The 25072-nt window shown below is 37.4% G+C and overlaps 2 protein-coding genes across 2 annotated transcripts; one reads left to right on the top strand and one right to left on the bottom strand.

Annotated features, from left to right (window-relative positions):
- Window positions 1–8351: 8351 nt before the first annotated feature.
- LOC109009642 (calmodulin-binding protein 60 B-like) lies at window positions 8352–15278 on the top strand. The gene is made up of 8 exons (XM_018990221.2): window positions 8352–9027; window positions 10126–10201; window positions 10799–10857; window positions 12415–12908; window positions 12999–13159; window positions 13239–13442; window positions 13832–14072; window positions 14177–15278. Exons 1-8 carry the CDS (start codon window positions 8915–8917, stop codon window positions 14725–14727), a joined length of 1899 nt encoding a protein of 632 aa, XP_018845766.1. The 5' UTR covers window positions 8352–8914; the 3' UTR covers window positions 14728–15278.
- A 3274-nt stretch (window positions 15279–18552) lies between these two features.
- On the bottom strand, window positions 18553–18996 carry LOC118347999 (cytochrome P450 89A9-like). The gene has a single exon (XM_035688716.1). It carries the CDS (start codon window positions 18994–18996, stop codon window positions 18553–18555), a length of 444 nt encoding a protein of 147 aa, XP_035544609.1.
- Window positions 18997–25072: the final 6076 nt, after the last annotated feature.

The raw sequence follows: 25072 nt of genomic DNA, 5'->3' as shown, positions 1-25072 counted from the left end.
GCATTGAGGCTTCGCTTGCCTGCGAGCCGAGGGACATGTTGCAACAGTCCCTTGACCAATGCCAGTCGGAACTAGAGAGACTGCAGGCCTATATCCGGGAGCTTCGTTGACAGTTGGACACAGATGGTTGGTCAATCAAATGGCTCGATACTAAAGCCGCAGAGTTTAACAAGTCAGCGGCAACGAGGAAGAAGACCTTGGAGAAGGAACGACAGCGAAGAAAAGATGTGGAGGTTGCCTTGGTAGTGAATAAGCTGGTGCTCAAAGGTTGGGAAGTGACCCTCCAAAGCTTGCAGGATGAGCTATCTCATGTCCGGGGGGTTCACGACGATGCATGGAGGTCTGGTTACGATGAAGGCCTAGAGCGGATGAAAACCTACCTTCTTTAGAACCCCTAGTCTGACCTTCTGGCTATGAGCGTGGGCGACTTTCCTCAGCATGATGAGTCCTTGCGGCAACGCGACAATCTCGTAAAGGGTCTGATTCCGAGTGGCCTTGGTGATAGTTCTGCGAGTAATGAACCTGATTTATGAGGGTGACTTTTCCTGGCGGATCTCCTTGCCAACCCTCTGATGTTGGGGTCCTGGACCCTTTATTCTCTTTCTCGCCCTTTTGCTTATTATGCTTTGACTTCAAAGCCGTCTTCCACGGTCGGTAGGCTATCTTGGGGCCTTGGTGGTAGTTCTGTAGGGAATGAGCCCGCTTTAATAGGGCAAAGTTTCAGGGTAAATCTCCTTGCCAATCCTCTGATATTTGGGTCCTGGACAGCGTGTTCGTCGTACGACTTAATAGTTGCCTCATTACATCCTGTTTCGAGGGAACCTCTGGCATTATTGACACGTCGTAATGGTGGAGACCTTCACCCGTTGTCTCGTATGGAAGAGTGATTCGATTGGGCTCGGTAGCTGTGGTGACTGACCTTTGTTCGATAAGCGGTTCTTAACGTAAAGATTAATTTTGAGATGTTCCAGTTCTTGGCGGTATTTTCGTTGCTGCTAAATATTTTTGGCCCACCTTGCGTCATGTCGGTCGGAGAACGGTGTGGTCTTGTGGCCCTTTTTAGGTTATCCCCTACAACATTACGGTCTAGGGTTCGGCACTGTAACCTGCTTTGTTGAATATTTGAGTTTCACGATGAAACTTGTTCTTTGTAGTCTTCGCGGCTTTATGATGTAACTTGCTCCTTGTAATCATTTAACTCTATGCGGTTTTATAAAGTAACTTGCTCCTTGTAATCCTTTAGCTCTATGTAGCATTATGAAGTAACTTGTTTCTTGTACTCCTGTTAATTAATAAAATTATTTTGTATATCCGGCTGTACGATTTCTGCCTTTTTCTCGATGTATTTCTTCTTTCCCTTTTTCCTTCCTTTTTTCTCTTTGTTGTTGGTTTTTTTTTTTTTACTAGCCTGCCTGGGCAGAGCTAGGTTGCTAGTGTTCACCCTCTGGTATCTCTCATGATCTACTGTGTCGGCACCCGGTCGCGATCGATGACCCCACCTATTGGTGGCCCTTTGTATTGCCTTTCTCTGTCAGCCTCGACTATGCACTATAATTTTTTGTACTTTCCTTGTCAGATTTTTGTTCTTCACGTCGTTGTTAGGAGTCTGTGGGGCCTTGTGTTTGTCTTCTCGTCACAGGAATCAATATTACAAACCTGAGTTACCGGCCTATGCTGGAAGGTACTTGCTAATATTGTTTGTTTCTTGCTGGATGATGATGTCCTCGTTCCTTGCTTTTTATTATTTGGGCAGCTTGTAGGCTTGGCCTGTTCTCCTTCGGGGAGAGGTCAGAATGCCGTCTTTCCTTTCGCTCATATTGCTTTACCCTGCCGAACCTTTTTTCTTCCCCTTTCATTTGCTCATTCCTGTATTGTCAGAGTGTTAGTTTCTGTTAGTGAAGATTCCTTCGATGTAGATTCCATTGATGAAGGTTTTGTTGATATAGAGTCCGTTAGTAGATACTTTTTGTTTTCAGGTGGCCAATGGACGACTCGCACTCCTCCGAAAGTGGGACAAGGCAACCTTTAAGGCTTACTTTTTCTTTTTACCTCATAGGGAGGTAAGCTTCTGATGGCGATCCCGTTGATATGGATTTTATTGATGACGTTTGTGTCTTTCTCTTTGTTATTTGGGCGGTCCATAGACTCGGCCCACTCTCCATCCAAGAGAGGTCGGAATGCCTAATGCCAAACTGCTTCTTTCTCCCCTGAGGAGGTAGTTCAGACAACGATGTGGCTGGTCCACTCCTTCACCACAATGGAGCTTGGGGTAAGTATTCGGGTAGCCTCAGGGCTAAACCTGCTCTCCACTGCAGGAGGGATAAGGCAACCTTTTAGGCCTACATTCTCCTATGATACCCCGCAGGGAGGTAAGTCGTTCATGCAGTTTGTTATTGGACCCCTCCCGCCCGTTGACATTGTAGGAAAGGGTAATTTTGGGTCAGGTTGGCGCTGATCTCACACTTCGTCTGAACGGGGGCTGGGTTAAGTCATTCGGGTAGCCGTGAAGCTAGTCCTACTCTCAACTGGGGGAGGGATAAGATAACATTTTAGGCCTACTTTTTCCTATAGTATCCCGCAGAGAGGTAAATTGTTTTGACAGTTTTGTTACTAAACCCGCTCCTGCCCATTGACGCTCACGAGAAAGGTAAAATTTTTTCCTTCGGGTAGCTAAGGACTAACCCGCACTCTGCCACCGGAAGAATAAGGCAACTTTTAAGGCCAACCTTTCCCTCTGTTACCCCTCAGGGAGGTAATTTGGACATCGATGTGGTTGATCAGCTCATTCCCCATGATGGGGGTCGGGGTAAATTTTTAGGGCCACCTCGAGACTGGTCCCACTCTCTCGAACGAGGAGGCTGAGCCGCCTGCTCGTCTATCATCCATCATGGGGGGTAAGTTGTTCGGACAGTTTTTTACTGGACCTATTTCCACTCGTTGACATCACAGGAAATGGTAAATTTGGATCAAACTGGCCCTGATCCCACATTTCGTCGCAACGGAGGTCGGGGTAAGTTATTCGGGTGACCGCAAAGTCAATCTTGCTCTCCACTGGGGGAGGGATAAGGCAACCTTTTAGGCCTACATTTCCCTGTGTTATCCCGTAGGGAGGTAAGTTATTCGGGCAGTTTGTTACTGGACCCGATCCCGCCTGTTGACCCTTACGAGGAAGGTAAATTTTATTTTCAGGTGGTCAAGGGCTGACCCGCACTATTCCGCTAGAGGGATAAGGCAATCTTTTAGGCTTACATTTCCCTTTTTGCCTCGCGGGGATGTAAGTCATTGAAGTTTTTATTTAGCGAAGTCAACTTTGCTGATGGGTAGTCCGATTTCCTTGTTATACTATGCTCCGGAAATTAATCATTCAGACAAGACAAAAATATATATTTTTTATTATGGCCGGTAACTTGTGCATGAAAATATAAAAATTATGACAAGAAAAAACAGCTTAGCCGTAATATTTCTGCAGATGCTTGGCGTTCCACGGGTGTGGTAGCTCATTTCCTTAGGAATCTTTGAGGCGATAGGAGCCTAGTCGATTTGTGGCAACAACCACGTAGGGGCCCTCCAAGCGGGGGTCTAGCTTTCCTTTGTCCCGCATTGTTGTTCTCATTTCCTTGAGTACTAGTTCCCCTACTTTGAATGTTCTCGGCTGCACACACTTGTTGAAGCACCTCTTGGCCCTTCTTTTATTGGTTGCGGCCTTTATTTCTGCTTCTAGTCGGACTTCTTCAAGTAGGTCTTCTTCTAGCCGTTTTCTACTGGATTCTTGTTCAAAGTGTTGAACTTTGTATGTAGAAAGTCCAATTTCCACTTTGATCTTGATGAATTTGCTAAACATAATTCTGAATTCAGTGTCTTTTTCAACTTCAATTAGGTTATCCAAGGCATTCCCAATTTGTATAGCGTTTTCTTGTATTGTGGTCTAGTGGGAGACCATGAATCTATATGTAGAAAATTTGATGGTTCAACAGAATCTCTTGTAGAGTCAAGCCAGTTGGCCAAGACTTGAGAATTAGCAAGTATCTTTTGAAATTCCATGGGCATTGGTTGAGGATTCGTTGTTGGTCTTGAGAGGATTAAAAGGTGAATAGGAATAAGATAGCTTATAGGTCTTCAATTAGGAATTTCTGTATGAAATTCCATGCGTATTTGATGCTTGCATGAATGGCAAATTTATTCAACGGGCGTTCAACAACTGGACACCTTACCAATGCAAGCTCTGATATTTTTTTTTGTTTTTTTTGTTTTTGCTTCTTCTATTGCAAGTTTGAGCTTGAGGTCTTTCCAAGAGAGAACTTTAGACCTGGTTTGAATAGAGAGATACTTTTATCTCATCTCATTTTAATATCCAAATACCATTAACACAAACTTTTTCACAATTTCAAATCTTTAACTTTTTCATCTAATCACTACCTAATTATTACAACTTTTCCAAACTTCAAAAAAAAAAAAAAAGAGAAATTAACTTTTTCAAATTCTAAAACAAAAATAATACTAAAAAATTATATTCTAACAATATTTTAATTTTATAATATTTTTATCCAACTTTTTGTCTCTCATTTTCTAAAACTCCATAACACATCATAACTCAAATAATTTCTAACTCATCTCATCTCAACTTAAATATCTCACTGCTATTCACAAACCATCTCAACTCACTATCCAAATCAGACCTTAATTTGCGAGATCAAAAATTCAAATTCATTTGTGCAATGGGATTTGGAGTTTGGTTCATTTTTTAGGGGTGAAAGGAAAAACTCCATTTAGGAGTGGGTTATCATTGGGCTGTCTGGAGAGACTCTAGAAAAAGAGAGTAGGGATCGTCTTAGGGATCCAAACACCACTTAAATACAAATAATTTTCAATTTCAAATATTAACTTTTTCATCTAATCATTACAATTTTCTCAAATTTCTAATTAAAATACAAAAAATAATTCAATTTTTTCAAATCTTAAAATAAAAATAATATTATAATAATATTTTAACTTTATAATATTTTTATTCAATATTTTCTCTCTCATTTCTCAAAATTCGATAAAACATCTTAGCTAAAATCATTTTACCACTATTGAAAAATTATTTCATTTTTATTCCCAGATTTTGCATCTCATCTCAACATTCAAACGATGCAAGTAATTCGTTTGGTTTCACAGATGGTCTCAACTCATCACATCTCATCTCATCTCATCTCAACATCCAAACATCGTTTAGATACAAATAGTTTTCAAGTTCAAAATTTTCACTTTTCAACATTTTTATCTAATTATTACCTAATCATTACAACTTTTCAAAATTTCCAAAATAAAACATAATAACAATTCAACATCTTCAAATCTCAAAATAAAAATAATATTAAAAAATAATATTCTAACAATATTTTAACTTTATAATATTTTTAATGAACTTTTTCAATCTCATTTTCTAAAATCTCATAAAACATCTTAACTCAAATCATTTCTCTATTATTCACAAAATATATTATTACTATTCACAGATTTCTCATCTCATCTGTATAACCAAATGAAACATTCTCATGATTTTTTTAATAGTAGTAAAATGATTTGAGTTAAAATATCTTATAATGAGTTTTGAGAAATGAGAGAAAAAAGTTTGAATAAAAATATTAAAATTTTATAAAGTTAAAATTTTATTTGATTAATATTATTTTTATTTTAAATTTTGAAAAAGTTGTATTGCATTTTGTATTTTGTTTGGAAGTTTGGAAAAGTTGTATTGGGTTTTGTGCTTGGATAATAATTAGATAATGGTTAGATGAAAATATTAAAAATTTGAAATTGAAAACTGTTTTGTGTTTAAGTTAGGGGTATAAGGTTACCGGTCCGAACCAAAAAACTCGACTGGATCGAACGATTCTATTCAGTCCGGACCGGACCACTAACCTTACTGGTCAGTCTCTGTCTCTAAGCTTTGGTATTTTTTATTTTCAATTTTCGATTCAATGCTAAGATATGGTTTTTTCACCCCAGGGCGGACTAGACCAACTGAACTATATATATTGTTTTTTCTTTAATTTAAAATTTTCTATATAGTATTTTATATAATAGTCGTATAACTTAATTATGTAATTTTCATTTAACTTATAATCATTGACTGTATAAAATGTTAAATATACTATTAAATATTAGCTAAATAGTTTTTTTGGGCTCTTTTTAAGGCTCGCCCTAATTAATAGTGTTTACGGGTAATTAGTAGAGGTGTAACCGGTCCGGTTTAATCCTATTTTGGACAACATTTGGGACTGAACCGGTATGCACCGGTTTTGCATTTTCAAGAACCGATTATGCACCAATTACCCCCATAAATTGGTACTTCTGATTATATCGGTTTTGGTATTACAGTGATAATATATTGTAGTATATTATAATATATATTATAATTATATTATAAACTTTAGTGATATATTATAGTATATTATAATATAAAGTGATATAGTATTAGTATAACTATTAAGACAATAGACTATAATGATATAAGATTTTAAAATTTAATATTATATTAATTAGTAATTTATCATATAATACAAAACTATTTTATATATAATTATATATTATATATATAAATTATATACAATATAAAAATTATAATATATATGAACCAATCCGGTTTTAGAAAAAGAAAAACCGGAACCGGACTGATTTTGACCGTTTTAAGAAAAATAAAATCGGTACCGGACCGAATCAAACTCGGTACCAGACCAAACCCACCAGTTCGGTCCGGTTTACTGGTTCACCTTTTTTTTTTACACCCCTAGTAATTAGTTTGGCATTTAACAAAAAGTGTCACATTTTGCACAAACCCAAACTGAATAGATTGACTTGATCGATAGATCATATATATATCTCATCCCATCTCATTTAATATCATTTTATTCAATTTCATTTCCTTTCCAAATATCATTCAAATAAAAATATTTTCAAACTAATCATTATAACATTTTCAAACTAATTATTACAACTTTTCCAAACTTTCAAACAAAAAATAAAAAGCAATTCAAGTTTTTCAAATTTTAAAACAAAAATAATATTCTAACAATATTTTAATTTTATAATATTTTTTATTTAATTTTTTCAATCTCATTTTCTAAAATTCAACAAATATCTAACTCAAACTATCTCATTACTATTCACAAATCATCATATTAGTATAATATTATTTATAAAATTCTTATCTCATTTTCCAAACACCCCATAAAGTTATATTGTGTTTATCTTTCTATGAAAATCTCCAAACAATGTACTGAAAGTGAATTAGACACAAGGAGTAACAAGCTAAAGGGAGTAGACATTGCAAATTGGAAAAAGATTGTTACAAGCTTTTTTTATTCTGTTTTGAGGATCTAAAGAGAAAGAGAGAAATTAAATATATAAAATTAGTAAACACTACAATATTCATTATTATGTGTAGATTTTAATGACATAATTAAATATTCAATACATACTGTAAGATTGATTTTATGTGTCAAATTTATTTACTCGAATCTAAACATTCGTTTGAAAAGTAAGATCAGATGATAATTTTGTGAATAAAAATAAGATAATTTGTGAATAGTAATGAGATAGTATTAAATATTTTATGAGATTTTAAAAAAGGAAAGAAAAAAAATTGAATAAAAAATATTATAAAATTAAAATATTATTAGAATATAGTTTTATAATATTATTTTAGTTTGAGGATTTGAAAAAATTGAATTGTTTTTAAATTTTTATTTAAAAATTTAAAAAAATTGTAATAATTAGTTTAAAAAAATTATAATAATTAATTTAAAAATTTTATATTTAAATTACGTTCGGAACGTGTGCGCTCACGGTGGCACATGTATTTAAATCTAAACCATTGACTTTAACCTTAAAATTTGTGGGCTGTGTTATAATTATGTAATAGTTTCGAAGACCAAAATATCAAAAAGAAAAGGTAAACTTGAACACTGATTCCTCCGTCGCTATTGTTTTATATTTTTTTTTTCTCTTTTTATTTATTTATTTCGGATTTCGTTAAACGAATTAAATGAACACAAGATCTAACGGCTGCTACTACCAGTGCACACTTAATCCCCAGTCGTCGCCCACACAGGAAAACCACCTCCCCCAATACCAACACGTGCTGGTCAATATAGAAGAATTGAATAAGATTCCTCACGACTTCTAGTCAATCTGACGGTCCAGATCTCCCGATCCGCTACCCGAGATCTCAGCCACCACTCAGAGATTCGACTACTGTTGGAGCCGTCATGCTGATCACGCACGCACTCGGGACAAATGGAAGAGAGAGAGAGAGAGGCTTCGTAGCAATTGCTAAAAGTGTTCGTATCAGGGAAAATTCGAAGACGCTTCGCCGAAACTTCTCAGAGACTCGAAAATTAAAAAGGCTCTCTCGATTTTTATTTTTATTTTTATATCACTTTCCCGCTCGCCATTCTTTCCTTTTCTTCTTGTTTTCTTGTCCTTGTGAATCCACGACACATTCGTGTTGTCGCTTTGGATCGAATCTCCGTTTGGTTGCTGAGAAAACTAAGGAAACTAGAAGAAAATCTTTTTTTCGTTCTCTCTCTCTCTCTCTCTGTTTTTTTTTTTTGTTTTGTTATAGAGATTGGAAATGGAAGTGAAAGAAAGTTTTATCTTTACGTAACTGAAAGCTTGTTGTTTCTTATTTTGTTGAACTTTCTCCTTAGAATAAAACTTCCATTTGGGTTGCTGAGAAGGTAGGGAAAATAAGAAAATAAATCTTGTTCTCGAATCTCACACGTTGCTAGTTTGTTTGTTTGTTTATGGAAATAGAGAAGTCTTAGTCAAAGTGAGGTTAGGTTCTTGTAATTGAAAAGTTCATATCGTGTTATTTTTCTTCAACTTTCTCAGCAACCAAGCAGGACAGTTTAGTTTAGTAATAGTGAAAATGCAAACGAGGTATATGGAGAGATCAAATAGCATGGTGAGGGAGAAGCGAAGTTTGGATGTAACTTCAGCAGAAGAAGTTCAGCCTGATAGGAAGCGACCTGCTCTAGCTAGGTATATCTTCGTTCAATCGGTCCATTTTTTTCTGAAATTTTTTATTCGTTTTGGAGTTCTTACCTTAAGGCTTAATTAAGATTTTGTGTTTGTTGTTTCTATAACTCTAATTTAACAGTAAGTCTGAAGTTTTTCGTAGAAGCTGAAGCGAGAAAGTGTATCAAATTAATGTGAATTCTACGAGGAGGTCTAGCAAGACTAAGCTAGCTCTAGATTGGTTGTTGCTTATTTAGGAACCCTTGAGGTTCAAATTACCGGTTGTGCGGTTACAGCTACCGTCCTCTTCCTTAAAAAAAAATTGTGATGCTGCAACTAGTTCATCGGAATCGGAGAGCGCAGAGTAGTTGTGCTGATTGTGCCAACTGTTTAACACCAAGGTGTCGGTGCACGCATGGTGCCTTACACATGGATGTCTAGACAGCTAAGAAACAGAAAAAGCTATGTATATAGGAATGTCCTTATTACATTAAATATAAAAAAATTTAATAATCCTGTGTAGATGTATGTCTTTTTCAACACGGTTCCTGGTTAAAAGTCTTTTCAAGCTACGTGTTTTATTACTATGAGGTTGCTGGTAAATTCTTGATCAAAGTTGGTCATTGTTAGCACTACAGATTGGCTGTAAAAGAGTTTGTCTTGGCAGTATGTTTTCTCTTAAGTGTATGATTCAAATCGGGGAGATAATTTCTAAGGGTCGGATTGGCTAACTTTCCATTTAATTATTCGATACGCAATTGCGCGAAACTTCTTATTAAGAGCCTATGCATCCTGAAATTGATCGAAATTTTGTTCTCAAACACCGTTAATAAAAAAGAAAAAGTTGTTATTGTTTCCCTTTCAGTCTCTTATGTTGTTTAATGCCGTCGGCGTATATCCTTCGAATAAAGTCTGAATTTATGTTGATATTCATGGGTCATTGTGCATCTAAGAAACAGCTGATCTGCCTGTATACCTAAGAATATGAAGCGGATTTTAAAACGAATTTGGAATATTAATATCTTGGTGTTATGTTTTTCATTTGTTATAGTTGAATTGTATTTCCCATGCGGTGTTGATGGCCTTCGGATATTTTTAATAAAAATTTTTAGTTTCGTGCAGTGTAATTGTTGAAGCTCTAAAGGTGGATACTCTGCAGAAACTTTGTTCATCATTGGAGCCTATTCTCCGGAGAGTTGTAAGATAAATTAGCTTTCTTCTATCTTTTTCCCTCTCCACTGAAGATTTAGGAAAACTTTCTTTTCATGTTTCATCATGAAGTGATTAATTTAATTTTTTTTTATAAGTAAAATTTAATTTATCAGCCATCTAGCTAAATAATGGTCTTCTTTTTACCTAAGGGAGTGCAGAATTGAAGTAACGGAGTTTTACTGCTCTTTTTCGTTTTATTATTTATAGGCTATTAAATTTTTTTTTTTTCAGCACAACTAACACAACAATAAATGGGACTACAACGTTTTTAAGGGCATTTATGTTTCTGAAAATGGGGCTCAAGCACAAGTACATTGGTTATTGGAAATCTTTCTTGAGTGTCTGCTATGCAGCTCAAGTTTGGTAGCTGAGTTTGTTATATAATATTGTAAAATAGTACAAAAACGTGTTGTTCATGCATCCAAGGTCTGTCAAAAAGTCTTGGTGATTTCAATATAGTTAGAACTCCTTTGAAAAAGTGTCTGAGCCAGTTGGCTGACATGATTGATGGTGAAATTGTCCTCTATTGGTATGTAGACATGGTGTAATGCTATTGATGTTTCTTATGTATGCCACTGAACAGGTTAGTGAAGAAGTGGAGCGTGCTTTAGCAAAATTGGGCCCCGCCAAACTTCCTGGGAGGTATTCTAATCATTGATAATCTTGGTTTATCCATGCTCACTAAAATAATAATAAAACATGCCCTTTTACTCTTTGAATTCTTTAATGAATAAAACAATTGGTCTGTTACGTGTGATTTTATTACCACTTTGTAAGTTGTATCTGCAACTGGATCAATCTAGAGATCCAATATTGGGGTTCATATTGTGCTAGTGTGTTCTGGGTTTTGTCAGCATCGCCATTCCATGATTGTTGGGGTTAAGGGCCACATTATGGGAACTGGCCTGGGCTTCCTGCCCCAGTAACAGCTGGCCATACTTCTCAATTTTACTGGACGGGAAGGGTAAAATTTTCTTTCAGCCCCTCACTTTTTAAGGTTAGAGGGGAGCTATATATCTTGTATGTCTCTTGCAATGATTTATTCAGGTTGTAGACTGTCCTTTTTCTCCCTTTCATCTTTCTCTTGGTTCTCCTTTCTTTTCTTTTTATTTTTCGTATATATTTTTGGTTTTAGAAGGAGACAACCTCTAAGATATATAGGTGTGTATATATATATAGTTAACCACGAAAAGAATAAGATATTTATATATAGTTTTAACCGTAGGGTGCAACCAAGTAAATGTGAAGTAGACAAGAAATGCCAAAAAATAAAAAAGAAAGAAAGAAAGAAAAGAAACCAGTTTAAATTAGTAAATTTAACAACTCTAAAAGCATGATAAAGAGAAATGGATTCCTCTTAGTTGCTCCAGTTCAGAGAAGGATGCTGTTCCTTAAATCAGATAGGCCTTCTACCCTATTTTTTATTGGATTTTGGATAAACTCTGGACTTTTTCTTCTCGATAGTTGGAGCCTAAACACCATAGCATATATGGTGGGCTCTCTGATCCATGGATTGATCTCTATGCTTGGACAAATGCCACCACAGCCCCCAAGTTTCCAGCTATTAAATTTTAAGGATTTTTTTCTCTTCTCCTTTTCTTTTTCTTGCTAGTTGGGTGTGCCCTTTCGTAGCTTCCTATGTACTTGTGTTGCATCTCTCTGCGCCTTCATTAAATTTGCGTTACTTATCAAAAACAAATTTGCATCACTTAAAAAAATTGGATTGGAGGGTTGATTTCACGATCCTGTAGTGCAAAAGTATGAAGGGATGTTGAGATGAGTTGAGTTTAATTGTTAATAGTAATATTTTGTGAATCTTATTGAGATAGATTTAATTTTTTTAGGTTGAAATGAGTTGAACTTTTTATATTGAATTGTATAAAATAAATTAAGATGAATTTAATTTTTTTATAAAAAATTAAATAAATAATAAATCTCATTAATAATTAATTTAAAATGAATTGAATTTAATTCCAACAGTAAAACACAGCCTGAAACTCGATTGCTCGTGCCACTATACAGAGTCAAATCCCACTGGGTCTGGATCAGGATTTTTTGCTAGCTAGATGTCTACTCTTTGGGCTTTGCACTCATTATACTCTTGGCTTTTGTTTCATTTCTTCGTTTTTTTTTCTTCTGAGACGACATTTATCTATTGTTTCCACTAGTGAGATTATTTGAATTATTGATAAAATTCAGGTCTTCACCCAAACGTATAGAAGGGCCTGATGGACGAAACTTACAGCTGCACTTCAAGTCCAGGCTGTCCCTTCCTCTCTTTACTGGTGGAAAAGTAGAGGGGGAGCATGGTGCTGCAATTCATATTGTTTTGATTGATGCAATCGCAAACCATGTTGTCACATCAGGTCCAGAATCTTCAGTGAAGTTAGATGTTGTTGTGCTTGAAGGTGATTTCAATAATGAGGATGATGATACCTGGAATGAAGAAGAATTTGAGAGTCATGTGGTGAAAGAGCGCGAAGGAAAGAGGCCGCTTCTGACTGGGGATTTGCAAGTGATACTCAAGGAAGGTGTAGGAACACTGGGTGATCTAACATTTACTGACAACTCAAGCTGGATAAGGAGCAGGAAGTTCAGGCTAGGATTGAAGGTTTCCTCAGGCTGTTGCGAGGGCACCCGGATACGTGAAGCAAAAACAGAAGCCTTCACTGTTAAGGATCACCGCGGAGAATGTGAGTGCATAATTAGCCCCAATAGTTTATTCCATATATCATGCATGTGCCTCTTGGAAAGATGGTAAATTTTATTTTTTGGATTTGTAGTATATAAAAAACATTATCCACCTGCATTACATGATGATGTTTGGAGATTGGAGAAAATTGGGAAAGATGGGTCATTTCACAAAAGGCTCAACAAAGCTGGAATTCATACCGTTGAAGACTTTCTAAAACTTGTGGTTACAGATTCACCGAGATTGCGGAATGTAAGAATGCTGGATTTGTCTGTTAAATTCAAACCCCTATGTTGCAGATTCTCATTATTTTCCCATTCCTATGTTGCAGATTCTTGGAAGTGGCATGTCCAATAAGATGTGGGATGTTCTTGTAGAGCATGCAAAAACTTGTGTCCCAAGCGGGAAGGTTTATGTGTATTATCCTGAAGATGAGAGGAATGTTGGTGTTGTTTTTAACAATATCTATGCGTTATGTGGCTTAATTGCCAATGGACAATATTTCTCAGCTGACTCTCTTTCCGAAAGTCAGAAGGTTATATTTTATCTTTGGTCTTGAATCAATTTGAATGATCACGTTGGTTTGCATTTCTTGTTGTGGTTAACTAATGTTACTTATAGGGATCACTAGCCAACTACATCAACCTTTAATGCTCCATAATTTTCTACATGTTGCTATCATTTTTCACATGAAGAAATATATACAGGTGGAGCAAGTTTTAGGGAAAATTACATTTGGCAATCCAGAATTGCCATCCATTTTTTTTCACTATAGAATTCCCCAAACAATATTTCTCACTTGTTTTTTTTTTTAAATATCAATAAATTTGAACTTATGTAGTATTGGCCAATGAAATGTTCATCTTGTAGCTTTTGGGAAAAATGATTGAGTTTAGAAACTGAGATTGGTTTTGGTTTGTGCAGATCAACGTGGACTCCTTGGTGAAGAAGGCATACGACAATTGGATGCATGTTGCGGAGTATGATGGAAAGTCACTTCTTAGCCTTGAGCAAAATAAGAGCCTGGGTGCTTCTCAAAGTGACGTCCCAACGAATTTACAAGATTATTCAAACTCGTTTGACCAGCAGTTCACCCTACCAAGCCTGCCCATTGCCGTTCATTCGGAGCAGCCTTCTATGGATTCAGTAGGCATAACAGTTGGAGGTATGTAAATATTGGTATAAAAATTGCAATAGTTCACTTGGTGATACGCATTTGATGTGAACATATAGTTCTGATTTCTGATTATGTGTACTTTCCCTCTCTAGGATATAATGATGCTATGGCAGCCAGATTCTCTCTACCGTCTCCAAATGTAAATCTCAATGCTCCTATTCAGTATGAGAGCACTTCATTCCCCCTACAGAATCCTTTGGTCAGCGTTTCTCACCAAGCGCAACTTCCAAAAAGTGACAACTTGCTGCTCCTTGGTCACCTACAGCCATCCACATCGGGATTCCAGGCAGTTGGTGCGTCCAATCTTACTTCTTATAAGGAAGAATACTTCCCAGAGGAAGAGATTCGTATGAGAAGTCATGAAATGCTTGAAAATGAAGATATGCAACTTCTCCTTCGAATGTTGAGCATGGGAGGCCATGCTCATGCCTCCATTAATATGAATGAAGATGGATACCCTTATTCATCAGCATATATGGGCACCCCATCTCTAAACTACAACTTTCATGATGATCGAACTCGTTCATCGGGAAAAGCTGTTGTAGGGTGGTTGAAGGTCAAGGCAGCCATGAGATGGGGCATCTTTATCAGGAAGAAGGCTGCTGAGAGACGGGCTCAACTTGTTGAGTTGGATGATTCATAGATTTGGCATGTAAGGCAAAGTTGATGTCAATATGCTTACTCTTCTCTGCCAGTCTGAATCATCTCAAGCTGAATTTGCCAACGTGAGGAAGGACCGGGCATGGTGAAGCAAAAAACCTAATTGGTGGGTGGAGCCATGCCTCTGTTCCGGACGTTGCTTGGGGTTATAATTCTGACATCTGAGAATCTGTCTCATGTATAGTGCTAGCCTCTAGAGTAAGTTTATATCTACTATTAACAACCGGATTACTGTTGTGTTTTACAAACAAAATGCTGTCCTCTCAACGTTCTTGCCTGCTAGTACTGTCGAAGACTTGCTAAATGGAGATACAAGATCTCAGCGGTGACCTTCCAAAAAGGTGGAAATTAGCATTAGTTGTTGTTTTTGTTTTGGCTTATATATTTGGAAGTGAGCACAGGGGATTCGATACTGGTGGTTAACTCAAATGTATCACTTGTAGTCATGTCAAAGCATGTTGTACCTCATTGTGTTTTTTGTTCCAATCTGTTGTATCTGTTAGTTGAAATTCAACGTAATTGGTTAGTATTGTATGTTGCTGCATTGTAACACGAGAACAATAAATATTAAATAGTTCATGGCAGTGACATAGTGATTAGTGTTTAGTTGATTCCTTGCTGCATCAGATAAATGTGCCTTGAGGACTGGCATTCATCTCATTTTCAGCCCAAGTGTGATATGAACAGAACATACTCATCTATTTGGATCTGCCTCTACACAACAATATCAAAAGATCCATTGAACCAAAGAACAACTGGAAACCAGGTTACAGGATCCAACTAGCCATAAATTTTTTTATATTGAGGATTGGCCTGCACTGCACAAATTAGCTAATTTATGATTGAATCTCCAATGTTCAATGATCTAACGAACTCAATTGCATGAGCCATGAACCGTAAGCCTAGTCCACAGAATACAGATGCAAGCCAACTGTCCTCTGTTGATAATGATTAACGAGAAATGATATATACATATCCCAAATGCACAAGGCCGATTTGATTTACTCGGTCGGTCTTTGTTCACTATTTTCGACGAAGAGAAAAAAAAAAAAAAAAGGTCAATTTGGCTCATGGTTTAAGGGGTCGGTTTGTCAATAAATAATAACCTTGCTGAGTGGGGTTGTTTGATTTCTCTCTTTTAATAATTAATAACCTGTAGTTTCTTAGGGAGGCAATTATGGTTATTATCCAAGTCAAATATTAATATAGTCTCGTAGTTGAGACTAAGGCAATTTTTATGATTATGGAGAATTTGTCGATATTAATTTAGTTCTCTATAATCGAAATCAAATTCAAATATGATTAGGAAAATTATATAGAAGTATGTTGATGATAATAATAAGAATTAAGAAATGTAGTTTTGAATTCATGTGTATTTTAAATTACTTTCTTAAAATGCTTGGATTACCTCCTTATATAAATCCAGATATTAACGGTTTATTAGTAGAAGGACTAAAATGATCAAAGTTGAAAGCGTATAAAGTAAAAAAAGTTCAAAATTAAAGGTATAAATACCAATATCTAAAATGCAATTCACATGAACTATTTTAACACCAAAGTTATGTCGTAAACTGAAGCCTCAAATAAAAAGGGACGATTTGATAACCAAGGACTCCCAAAAAAGCTCTTTCTCTCAACTCTCATCCTATGTTGTGTAAGAACTTAATAGACAATGGTGAAAAACAGAGAGACCAACTTAGCCTCTGCTATGACTTGATTCTCTATTAAATAATTCAATGTACAGATAAATATGGAAAGAAAATATTACAGCTTTACACGGATAAGTATGGAAATATACAGTATGAAAATCAGGATGGAAATCAGACTATTAGCATGATACAAAAGGAAAGAATAAATTCAGGAAACTATTGACTACGTTGATCACTTGGATCCTGGAGAAGATTGATCTGCAGCTGCAAGTTTGGGCAGTCCAAGAGTGTCGGCTACATGTGTGGAATGTCCATAAGTGATTGGTCTAACATGTTGGTCATTGTCATATCCAACAACCTATCCAACTTTTCATTTTCTGTTTTTAGCATCTTTTTCCTCTATTTTTCTCCAAGTTTGCTGGTAGGAAGAAATCCAAACTAGCAACATCCAAACGTTCCCCTTTCTAAGCCCTTCATTTTTCCTTCGTAGCCTAGCCCAACAACGGATAATGATAGGCTTACTATCCTCTTACCATCTTTTTACTACTCTATAGTGTATTCGAAATTTTTATATTTTTATTATTTTCTAAGTATTTTCTTAACATTCTTAATCATTAAGAAAAATTTAAAAAAAATATACAACTTCACTAATAGTCACTTCTTTAATCATTAAGTAAAAAAGAATTAAACAAAATCAAAAGAGTAGTAAATGGGTAGTAGGAAGGAGTAAGCCTATCATTATCCTTTCACAAATGGGGCAAATTCTTACCCAAGCCTTTTCGCCGCCCACTCCTCCCAAGCCCAATGTTCTTTATTTTATAATCTAGATAATTTAATGACTCATCTTCTTCCATCAACTACAACAACTAAGGCCAATGTCATATATGGAAAGAAGAGCTAGTTACACTGTTAAAATAGTTGAAGAGGGAAGCGATCGGGGGTGAAACGGTGCCCAACAAGTGTTTAGTTAAACGGGATGCAATGATAAATGAAACGGGGAGTTTTGGGAAGGGATAAGAGTGAGTACGTGTGATGAGTGAAACAAAGCGTATTGTACATTTTAGTTAAACAATGTGTTTTGTTCAAATGTTAGTAATATAACAAACCATTATATGAATCGATTGAAAGTAGAGTTTTCCTCGAAATAAAACTCAGTGTTTTCTTTCTTTTCTTCCTTGATTTTTTTTTCTAGTTCTTGTTCTTGTTGTTGTGCATCTCCAGAACTTCCCTAGTAGTTGGTATCAAAGAAGGAGATCCTCTCATGGCTGAAGGTACATGAGGAAATTCTTTTATTTTATGGTTCTGCTTGTGATTTTACTTATAAATGATGTACTCTAGCTGTGATGTAAGAAACGGTGAAAGAGACAACATAGAGAGGATATGAAGAATTCATACGATAGAGTATGTTCGAGGCCACTCCTTCCTCCAGAGAGAAATTACAAATGCAATAATAAATTTGTCAGATGTGCCAGAATACCCCACCCGCGTGGGCTTTAACAACCCTCTAATGTAATTACAGAACAGTTCTGCTGGGGTACAAGCGGGGTTTGCAAGCGGGGGGTAAGCAGTTGTACCTTCTATCTTATGTGGAATAGACTACCAGTAGTGTAAGGGTTTTTATGTCTTTTCCTTGTGAGTTTGTTAGAGTCACAGGATAAAGACGGGAATGGGAATCACTGGGTTTCTTTATGTAAAACCTAGACTTTGTCTTTTCTGTTGGAGATAATGGATTCCTCAAAAATCCATGGTTTGATTTTACAGTAATTCCTTTGTCATCTTCATCCTGTACTCACGCCAGCCTCACTTATTTCCAGTCATATATTCACACACCCAGTACAAATTTCTTACCAGCTGTTAGCATCACAAATTGATATTTTTCATCATAGATTTATCATTTTCAATCAAAGTTGACACATCAACAGGTAAAATTGGAAATGAGCATACTCCAACAGTTCATTAAATTTTCTATCGAACACTGAAGTAGCGGTGTTAATGGAGAAAAAACCCAACAAATTGTTGCCTTTACATACAAACAGTGGACCACACAGATACAGGGGCATCCATCCTGTAAATAGCAGAGCAAGAGCCTCCATTGATATCTTAACTACATATTCATCAAGTCTTCATGTTTATAATATAAGAAATGTAAAGCTATCCATTCACAATCTGGGAGATAGATTGACCTTCAATGGATCCTTCATCACCATAGTGAACTCTTGCTTCTCTGACAAATCAACATCATCACCATTCATAGCCTTCCACTCAAAATTCCATACTAAATTGGCAACAAAGTACTCCAAATGAAGCATTGCCAAACCAGAGCCAGGACACATCCTCCTCCCAGCCCCAAATGGCATCATCTTAATCTCCCAGCTTCCCGTTATATCAAACACTCCCCCTCCTCCTCCATCACTACCTCTCAAGAATCTCTCTGGCCTGAACGCCATGGGATCTTCCCACACCTTCGGGTCCCAGCCCATCTTTGCCACCATGAAATTCAACCTATCAAAGTAATTCATCGTGAGAAAAATGGTCAAAGCAGAGAACCCATAATGCGGTTTAACCCTTAAAATCCAATCCACAACTTCTTTACAAGCCACCATTAGAGGCTCATCTGAGATCAGACTCCTCAGATGCACATGGGTTTCTCCTTCTTTAGAGAATAGGGACACAAGCTCATCATCATCGCATGCCAAACAAAACGGAAAAGTGACTGCTTTTTCATTTTCTTATCAGTGTTCTCACTCCCATCTTTCTCAATACGATTCTCTTCCTCAAAACTCTCATCCTCACAGAATAGAGCATCAAAGAGCATTGGAGGGTAGCCTTTAGATTTCAAGTTCTTGTAGAGCCATCTTGAAGTAACCAGAGAAAGGATTTTATCTGAGAAGCCTTTCTTGCCTGTCCTTTCCTGTGCATTCTTTTTTTCGATTTTGACATGACTTGGAGATTAGGAATTGGAGAGGAGGGAGAGCACGAAGTGAAGAAGGTTCGATTCGGAGAAGGAAGGGGAGAAGATAAGCCTCGTGAAATATATGCCATATGGGAGAAAACGAAAATGAAAGTGAAAATGAAAACGCACCGTTTGTTATTTTGAATGAAACGAACCATTTAATTTGTTCCACATAGACGATGACTGCACCGCGCTTACCCCATCCTACTGCAAGAAGAGTTTTCCATTACAGAATTACCATTTCTTTATTTTTTTTTTCAGAAACAATAAAACTGTAGTAATGAAATGAGTAAAGTAGTGTACTTATTCTCTATGGCACCGTTTAGACTTCAGGTTAAGGCTCCTCTCAAACCATAGTTCTTCTTCATATGGATCATGCAAAATCTCCTATTTTCTCTCAACTACTGCCTCTCTCTTCCAGAGCCCTAAAACTCCTCATTTTTTCTCCTTTGATCCACCATTTCCGAAGCCATGTAACAACCTCCCTCCCTTATAAGACATTGTCCACAATGTGTGGATACAAAGCCCTAAGCTTCCATAGATTTTTCCTACTATTTTCCGCCTACGACGCCCTTATCCATTTGATCAAGACCTCCATCACGCCTCGATTCCCATGCTACTTTAGGTGATGCTCCAATACGGTCTCAGGTTTCGGTAGTACTTCACTGTCACTTGTGGTGGGAGGTAGGGTGGCCAGTGGTTGGATCCGTGTTCCCAACTTCTTTTTCAATCACGATACGTGAAAAATCGAGTGAATCTAAGAAGATGGTGACAACTCAAAGCGGTAAGCAACTGATCCAAGCCTTTGGACCACCTTGAAAGGGCTGTAGAAGCGTGGAGCAAGTTTCATATTGCGGCACGCCGCCACTGACTTCTGGCGGTAAGGCTGAAGGCGAAGGTATATCCAATCTCCATTTTGAACTCCCTCTCAGTTCTCTTTTTATATGCATAATTTTTCATGCGATTTTGTGTTGCTGTGAGATTATTCTTTAATAGATTGAGAATTTGGGTTTTGTTTTGTAACACTTGATCCACTGCCCTATTAGTTGAGGTCCCTGAAATGTAGTCTAGCAATCTCCCACCGGGGGGGGGATAACTGTTAAGTGCCTCAAAAGGGAACAACTTTGTCGAGCTGTGGTTGGTACCACCACTCTGCCAAGGGTAACCATTGACTTCACCCCGTGGGCCTAAGCCCTACATAACATCGTAAATATCCTTCTAAAACCTTATTTAAGGCTTCAGTCTGCCCATCGCTTTGGAGATGATTGACAGAGCTGAAGTTATGGGTAGTGCCTTAGAGGGTAAACAATTCCTTCCAGAATGAACTTAGGAACAATGAATCCCTGTCAGACTCTATAGTCTTAGGAAAGCCATGCAGGGCTACATTTTGGGCTATGTAAGGGTGAGATAGGCTCATAAAATGTCCATATTTTGTGAAGCGGTCCGCGAACACAAAGATGACAGAGTACCTCTTGTATTTTGGTAACCCTTCGATAAAATCCATGGAAATGTTCATACAAGCTTGTTAAGGTATGGGGAGAGGTTGTAGGAGACCTGCTAGTGGCAGGGTTTCATACTTAGTAGCCTGGCACGTGTCACACTTCCTGACCCATTTCTTAATATCCTTCTTCATTCTAGCCTAGTAGAAATCTCTCTTGGCCCTCTAATATGTCTTAAGATAGCTTGAATGACCTGTCATGGAATCTGTATGGATATACTGCAGTACCTTCATTTAAAAGGAGAATCTGGCACTATAAAAATTTTACCTCTTTTTAAAAGCAGCCCTTGATGTCGAGTAATCTATTTTGGCACCTCTTGTTCATTTTGCAACTTAGTCAGCAGATCCGATAACTCCTTAAAGTCTCTATAGCTTTGCTTTAGTTCCTCTACCCACTCAACTATGAGAAAATAAATTTGTGCGAACACCCCCATGTTTTCAGATTCTATCTCTCTCCTCCTAGATAGAGCATTTGCCACTAAATTTTCATTCCATTTTTTATACTCTATTTTGAACTCATACCCCATCAACTTGTTTAGCCACTTGTGTTGTGCTTCTGTTCCCACCTTCTGCTCAAGCAAAAACTTTAATACTTGTTGATTTGTCTTGATGATAAATGACTGTCCCAAGAGATAAGGGCGCCATTTTTGTATTGTAGTAACCACAGCCAGCAATTCCCTCTCATAAGTAGAGAGGAGTAAGGCCCTTCTCTTTAACATTTTGTTAAAAAAGGCTATGGGTTGTCCTGCTTGCATTAGGACAACACCAATGCCCTTCCCACTAGCATCACATTCCATTGTAAATGGTTGTGAAGAGTTTGGAAGTTTGAAGACAGACAGGAGGTTGGGTGATAACCTCATTTAAAGTCATAAAAACTTGGGTTGCATCTTGGGACCAAGAAAAAACATTCTTCCTCAAAAGGCTAGTAAGTGGGGCTGCTAACAATCCATAATTTTTTATGAACTTTCGATAGTAACCGGTCAATCCTAAGAATCCCCTCAAGGCCTTTGGTGTCTTAGGTGTTGGCCACTCCAACATGGATGTGATCTTTAAGGGGTCAGCCTTGACCCCTTGGCCCAAAATGATGTGGCCCAAATAATCCACTTCTTCCACTCCAAACCGACACTTAAACTTTTTTGCGTACAGTTGGTGCCCCAGCAACAGCTATAACACCTGTCTAAGGTGGTTTGCATGCTCTTCCCAACTGTTGTTGTACACTAATATGTCTTTAAAAAATATTAGAACAAATCTCCTCAACAGTGGTATGAAAACATCATTCATCAGCCCATAAAAAATGGACAGGGCATTAGTGAGCCCGAATAACATCACTAAGAACTCATATTGGCCCTTATGAGTTCTAAAGTTGTTTTGGCTACATCCTCGGGTACCACTCTGATTTGATGGTAACCTGATCATAAATCCAGCTTTGAGAACACCCTAGCCCCTCCCAACTCATCTAGTAACTCATCAATCACTAGAATAGGGAACTTGCCTTTAACCATTTCCTGATTCAACGCCCGATAATCCACACACAATCTCCACTCCCCATCCGCCTTTTGCACTAGTAACACCAGGGAGGAAAAGGGGCTGGAACTTGGTCTCACTACTCAATTTTTCAATAATTCAGCTACAATCTTCTCAATCTCTAATTTTTGGTAGTGGGAGTAATGATAGGGTCTAGTGAAAATGGGTTGGGTGCCCTCTTTTAAAACTATTTTATGGTCCTAGTTTCTTTGGGGTGAGGTGAGGTGGGGTGGGGTGGGGTGGGGGTAGCCCTGTGGTTCATCAAAAATCACATTAAATTCACTCAACAACTCTTCCAATCCAGCATTGCACAATCCCCCTTGTGGCTCACTCTCTTGTCCTACTATTTGCAACAACATTCCCTTCCCTTTCATCAGTGAGATTAGCATAGTTTCGTTCCTGTCTCCCACTATGTAGAGCTGCAATTTGAGCTCCAACAGGATAAGTTTCTGTCCTTCCCTCCAAAATTCCATGGATAACTTTGAAAAGTCCCAAACAATGGGACCCAAGGTGGCTAAACCCCCAACACTAAGTCACAACCACCCAATTCAAGAATGTAACGAGGGGCTAAGAATATGTTACCTTGTATTTTTATGGGAAGTGCCTCAATATACTCGTCACTCTTCACCACTTCACCATTGGTCACCCGTACATTCAACTTAGCTAATGGATTCACTTTCAACTTAGCCTTGTAAGCCACTACTGGATCAAGGAAGCAATGAGTGCTTCCCGAGTCTACCAAAATGACCACTGGTTCCCCTTCTATTTTACCTACCAACCTCATAGTGCTTACACTTGGAATTCCCACCATAGCACTAATGGATATCTCTAGATTTTCCTCCATTCTTTCCTTCATTATCCCTTCCTCTTTCGGTTGCACTTCCTCCGTGAGTTCTAGCTCCACATCCTCACCCATATCCTCACAACTTTGCAAGAGGTAGATCTTTGGTGACTTGCAAATGTGAGAGCGGGACTCCACTTCTCGTCACAACGAAAACAAAGACATCTTCATTTTTCATCTATTTGTCGCAAAAAATCTTGTTTTGCAGGTACAAAGGGTTTAACCCACCTATTAGCCCCCTCCCGATGCCCTTGACTGAAGCTGCTCGAGACAGGTATATTACTTATTTCCCTAACTGATCTAGGTTGTTTTCTGATGCTAGCTAAATGCTCCTCCTATATTTTTGTCAAACCAAAGGCAGCTTCAAACTAACTGGATTGAACATTTTGATTGGCAGTTGGATCTCGTCTTTCAACCCACTAATAAAGCAACTGAGCTTGTGGCAATTAGCTAGACCAGTCAACCTGTTAAACATTGATTCAAACTGTGCTTTGTATGCTGTTACTAAATAGGACTGCTTCAATCTTGTCAACGTTTCCATCGAATCATCATAGGTTGTAGGCCCAAATCAAACCTGAAGGGCCCTTGTGAATGTCTCTCAATCCCTAAATTGGCCACTACTCCATGCATCTTGATACCAAATAAGTGCTTCTCCCTTCATGTGATAAGATGCCATTAGTAAACGATGAGTAACCTGTGTTAGGTGGAATTCAAAGTACTGATTTTCTTTAAAAACCCATTCAGCTGGGTTGTTGCCTTCTTCAAAGTGAGGAAAATCTAACTTGACTCCTTTTGTGTAGATTCGTCTTGGATCCGGGACCTCCCATTCAAGTCTCTGTTGATCTCCCTCTATGCGATCTGGTTGTTGGATTCCAAGACAGTCTTCATCATATCTATCATTTCCTCCACACATTGATGGAGCTCTGCTATACTTTGGTGATGTTCTGCTAACTGTTTTTAGGTTGCTTCCTACTGTTGTTTGGATCTAGTATTATCGGCCATGGGAAAAATTCTGGGTAGTTGATGTTTGGCTTGTAAGGAACGTAGGCTCTGGGATACCTCTAGTTATGGCTCTGCTTGTGATTTTACTTGTAAATGATGTATTCTGGCTATGATGTAAGAAAATGAAAAGGACAACACATAAAGGAAATAGAGAATTCATACGCTGGAGTGTGTTCGAGGTCACTCATTCCTCTAGAGAGAAATTACAGATGCAATAACAAAGTTGTCAGATGTGCTAGAATACCCCACCCGCATGGGCTTTTTAACAACCCTCTAATGTAATTATAAAATTAACATTTCTTTGTCTTTTTTAGAAACAATAAAAACGTAGTAATGAAATGAGTAAAGTTGTGCGTTTAACTGAAACCTAATGCTACGCCGTTTTACATTTATTCCCTACGACACCGTTTAGACCTCAGGATAAGGCTCCTCTCGAACCCTAATTCTTCTTCACACGAATCATGCGAAATCTCCTATTCTCTCTCAATTGTTGCCTCTCTCTTCCAGAACCTTAAAAACTCCCCATTTTTTCTCCTTCTCTGAAGCCATGTAACATTTTAAGGCTTGCCAACAAACGAACTAGAAGCAACAAGAAGCTATGCAGTAACAACTGGATGATCAACAACAATCAATACATGTCATCTCTAACAGGTTAAATCAGATGACTGATATGATTTAGACCTTGCTTGAGAGTCAGCATGTGTGGATGTTGAGATGAGATACTCATCTCTCTCATTTTATTTCTTTCTCAAACATAAACGCTTTTCAATTTCAAAATTTAAACTTTTTCATCTAATCATACATAATTATTACAACTTTCACAAATTTCTAAACAAATCACAAAAAATAATTCAACTTTTT

The sequence above is a fragment of the Juglans regia genome, chromosome 3, assembly GCF_001411555.2.
Source record: "Juglans regia cultivar Chandler chromosome 3, Walnut 2.0, whole genome shotgun sequence".
In the NCBI taxonomy this organism is placed as follows: domain Eukaryota; kingdom Viridiplantae; phylum Streptophyta; class Magnoliopsida; order Fagales; family Juglandaceae; genus Juglans; species Juglans regia.
Note: the sequence above shows the minus strand (reverse complement) of the source record. Positions and strands in the feature narration are given on the sequence as shown.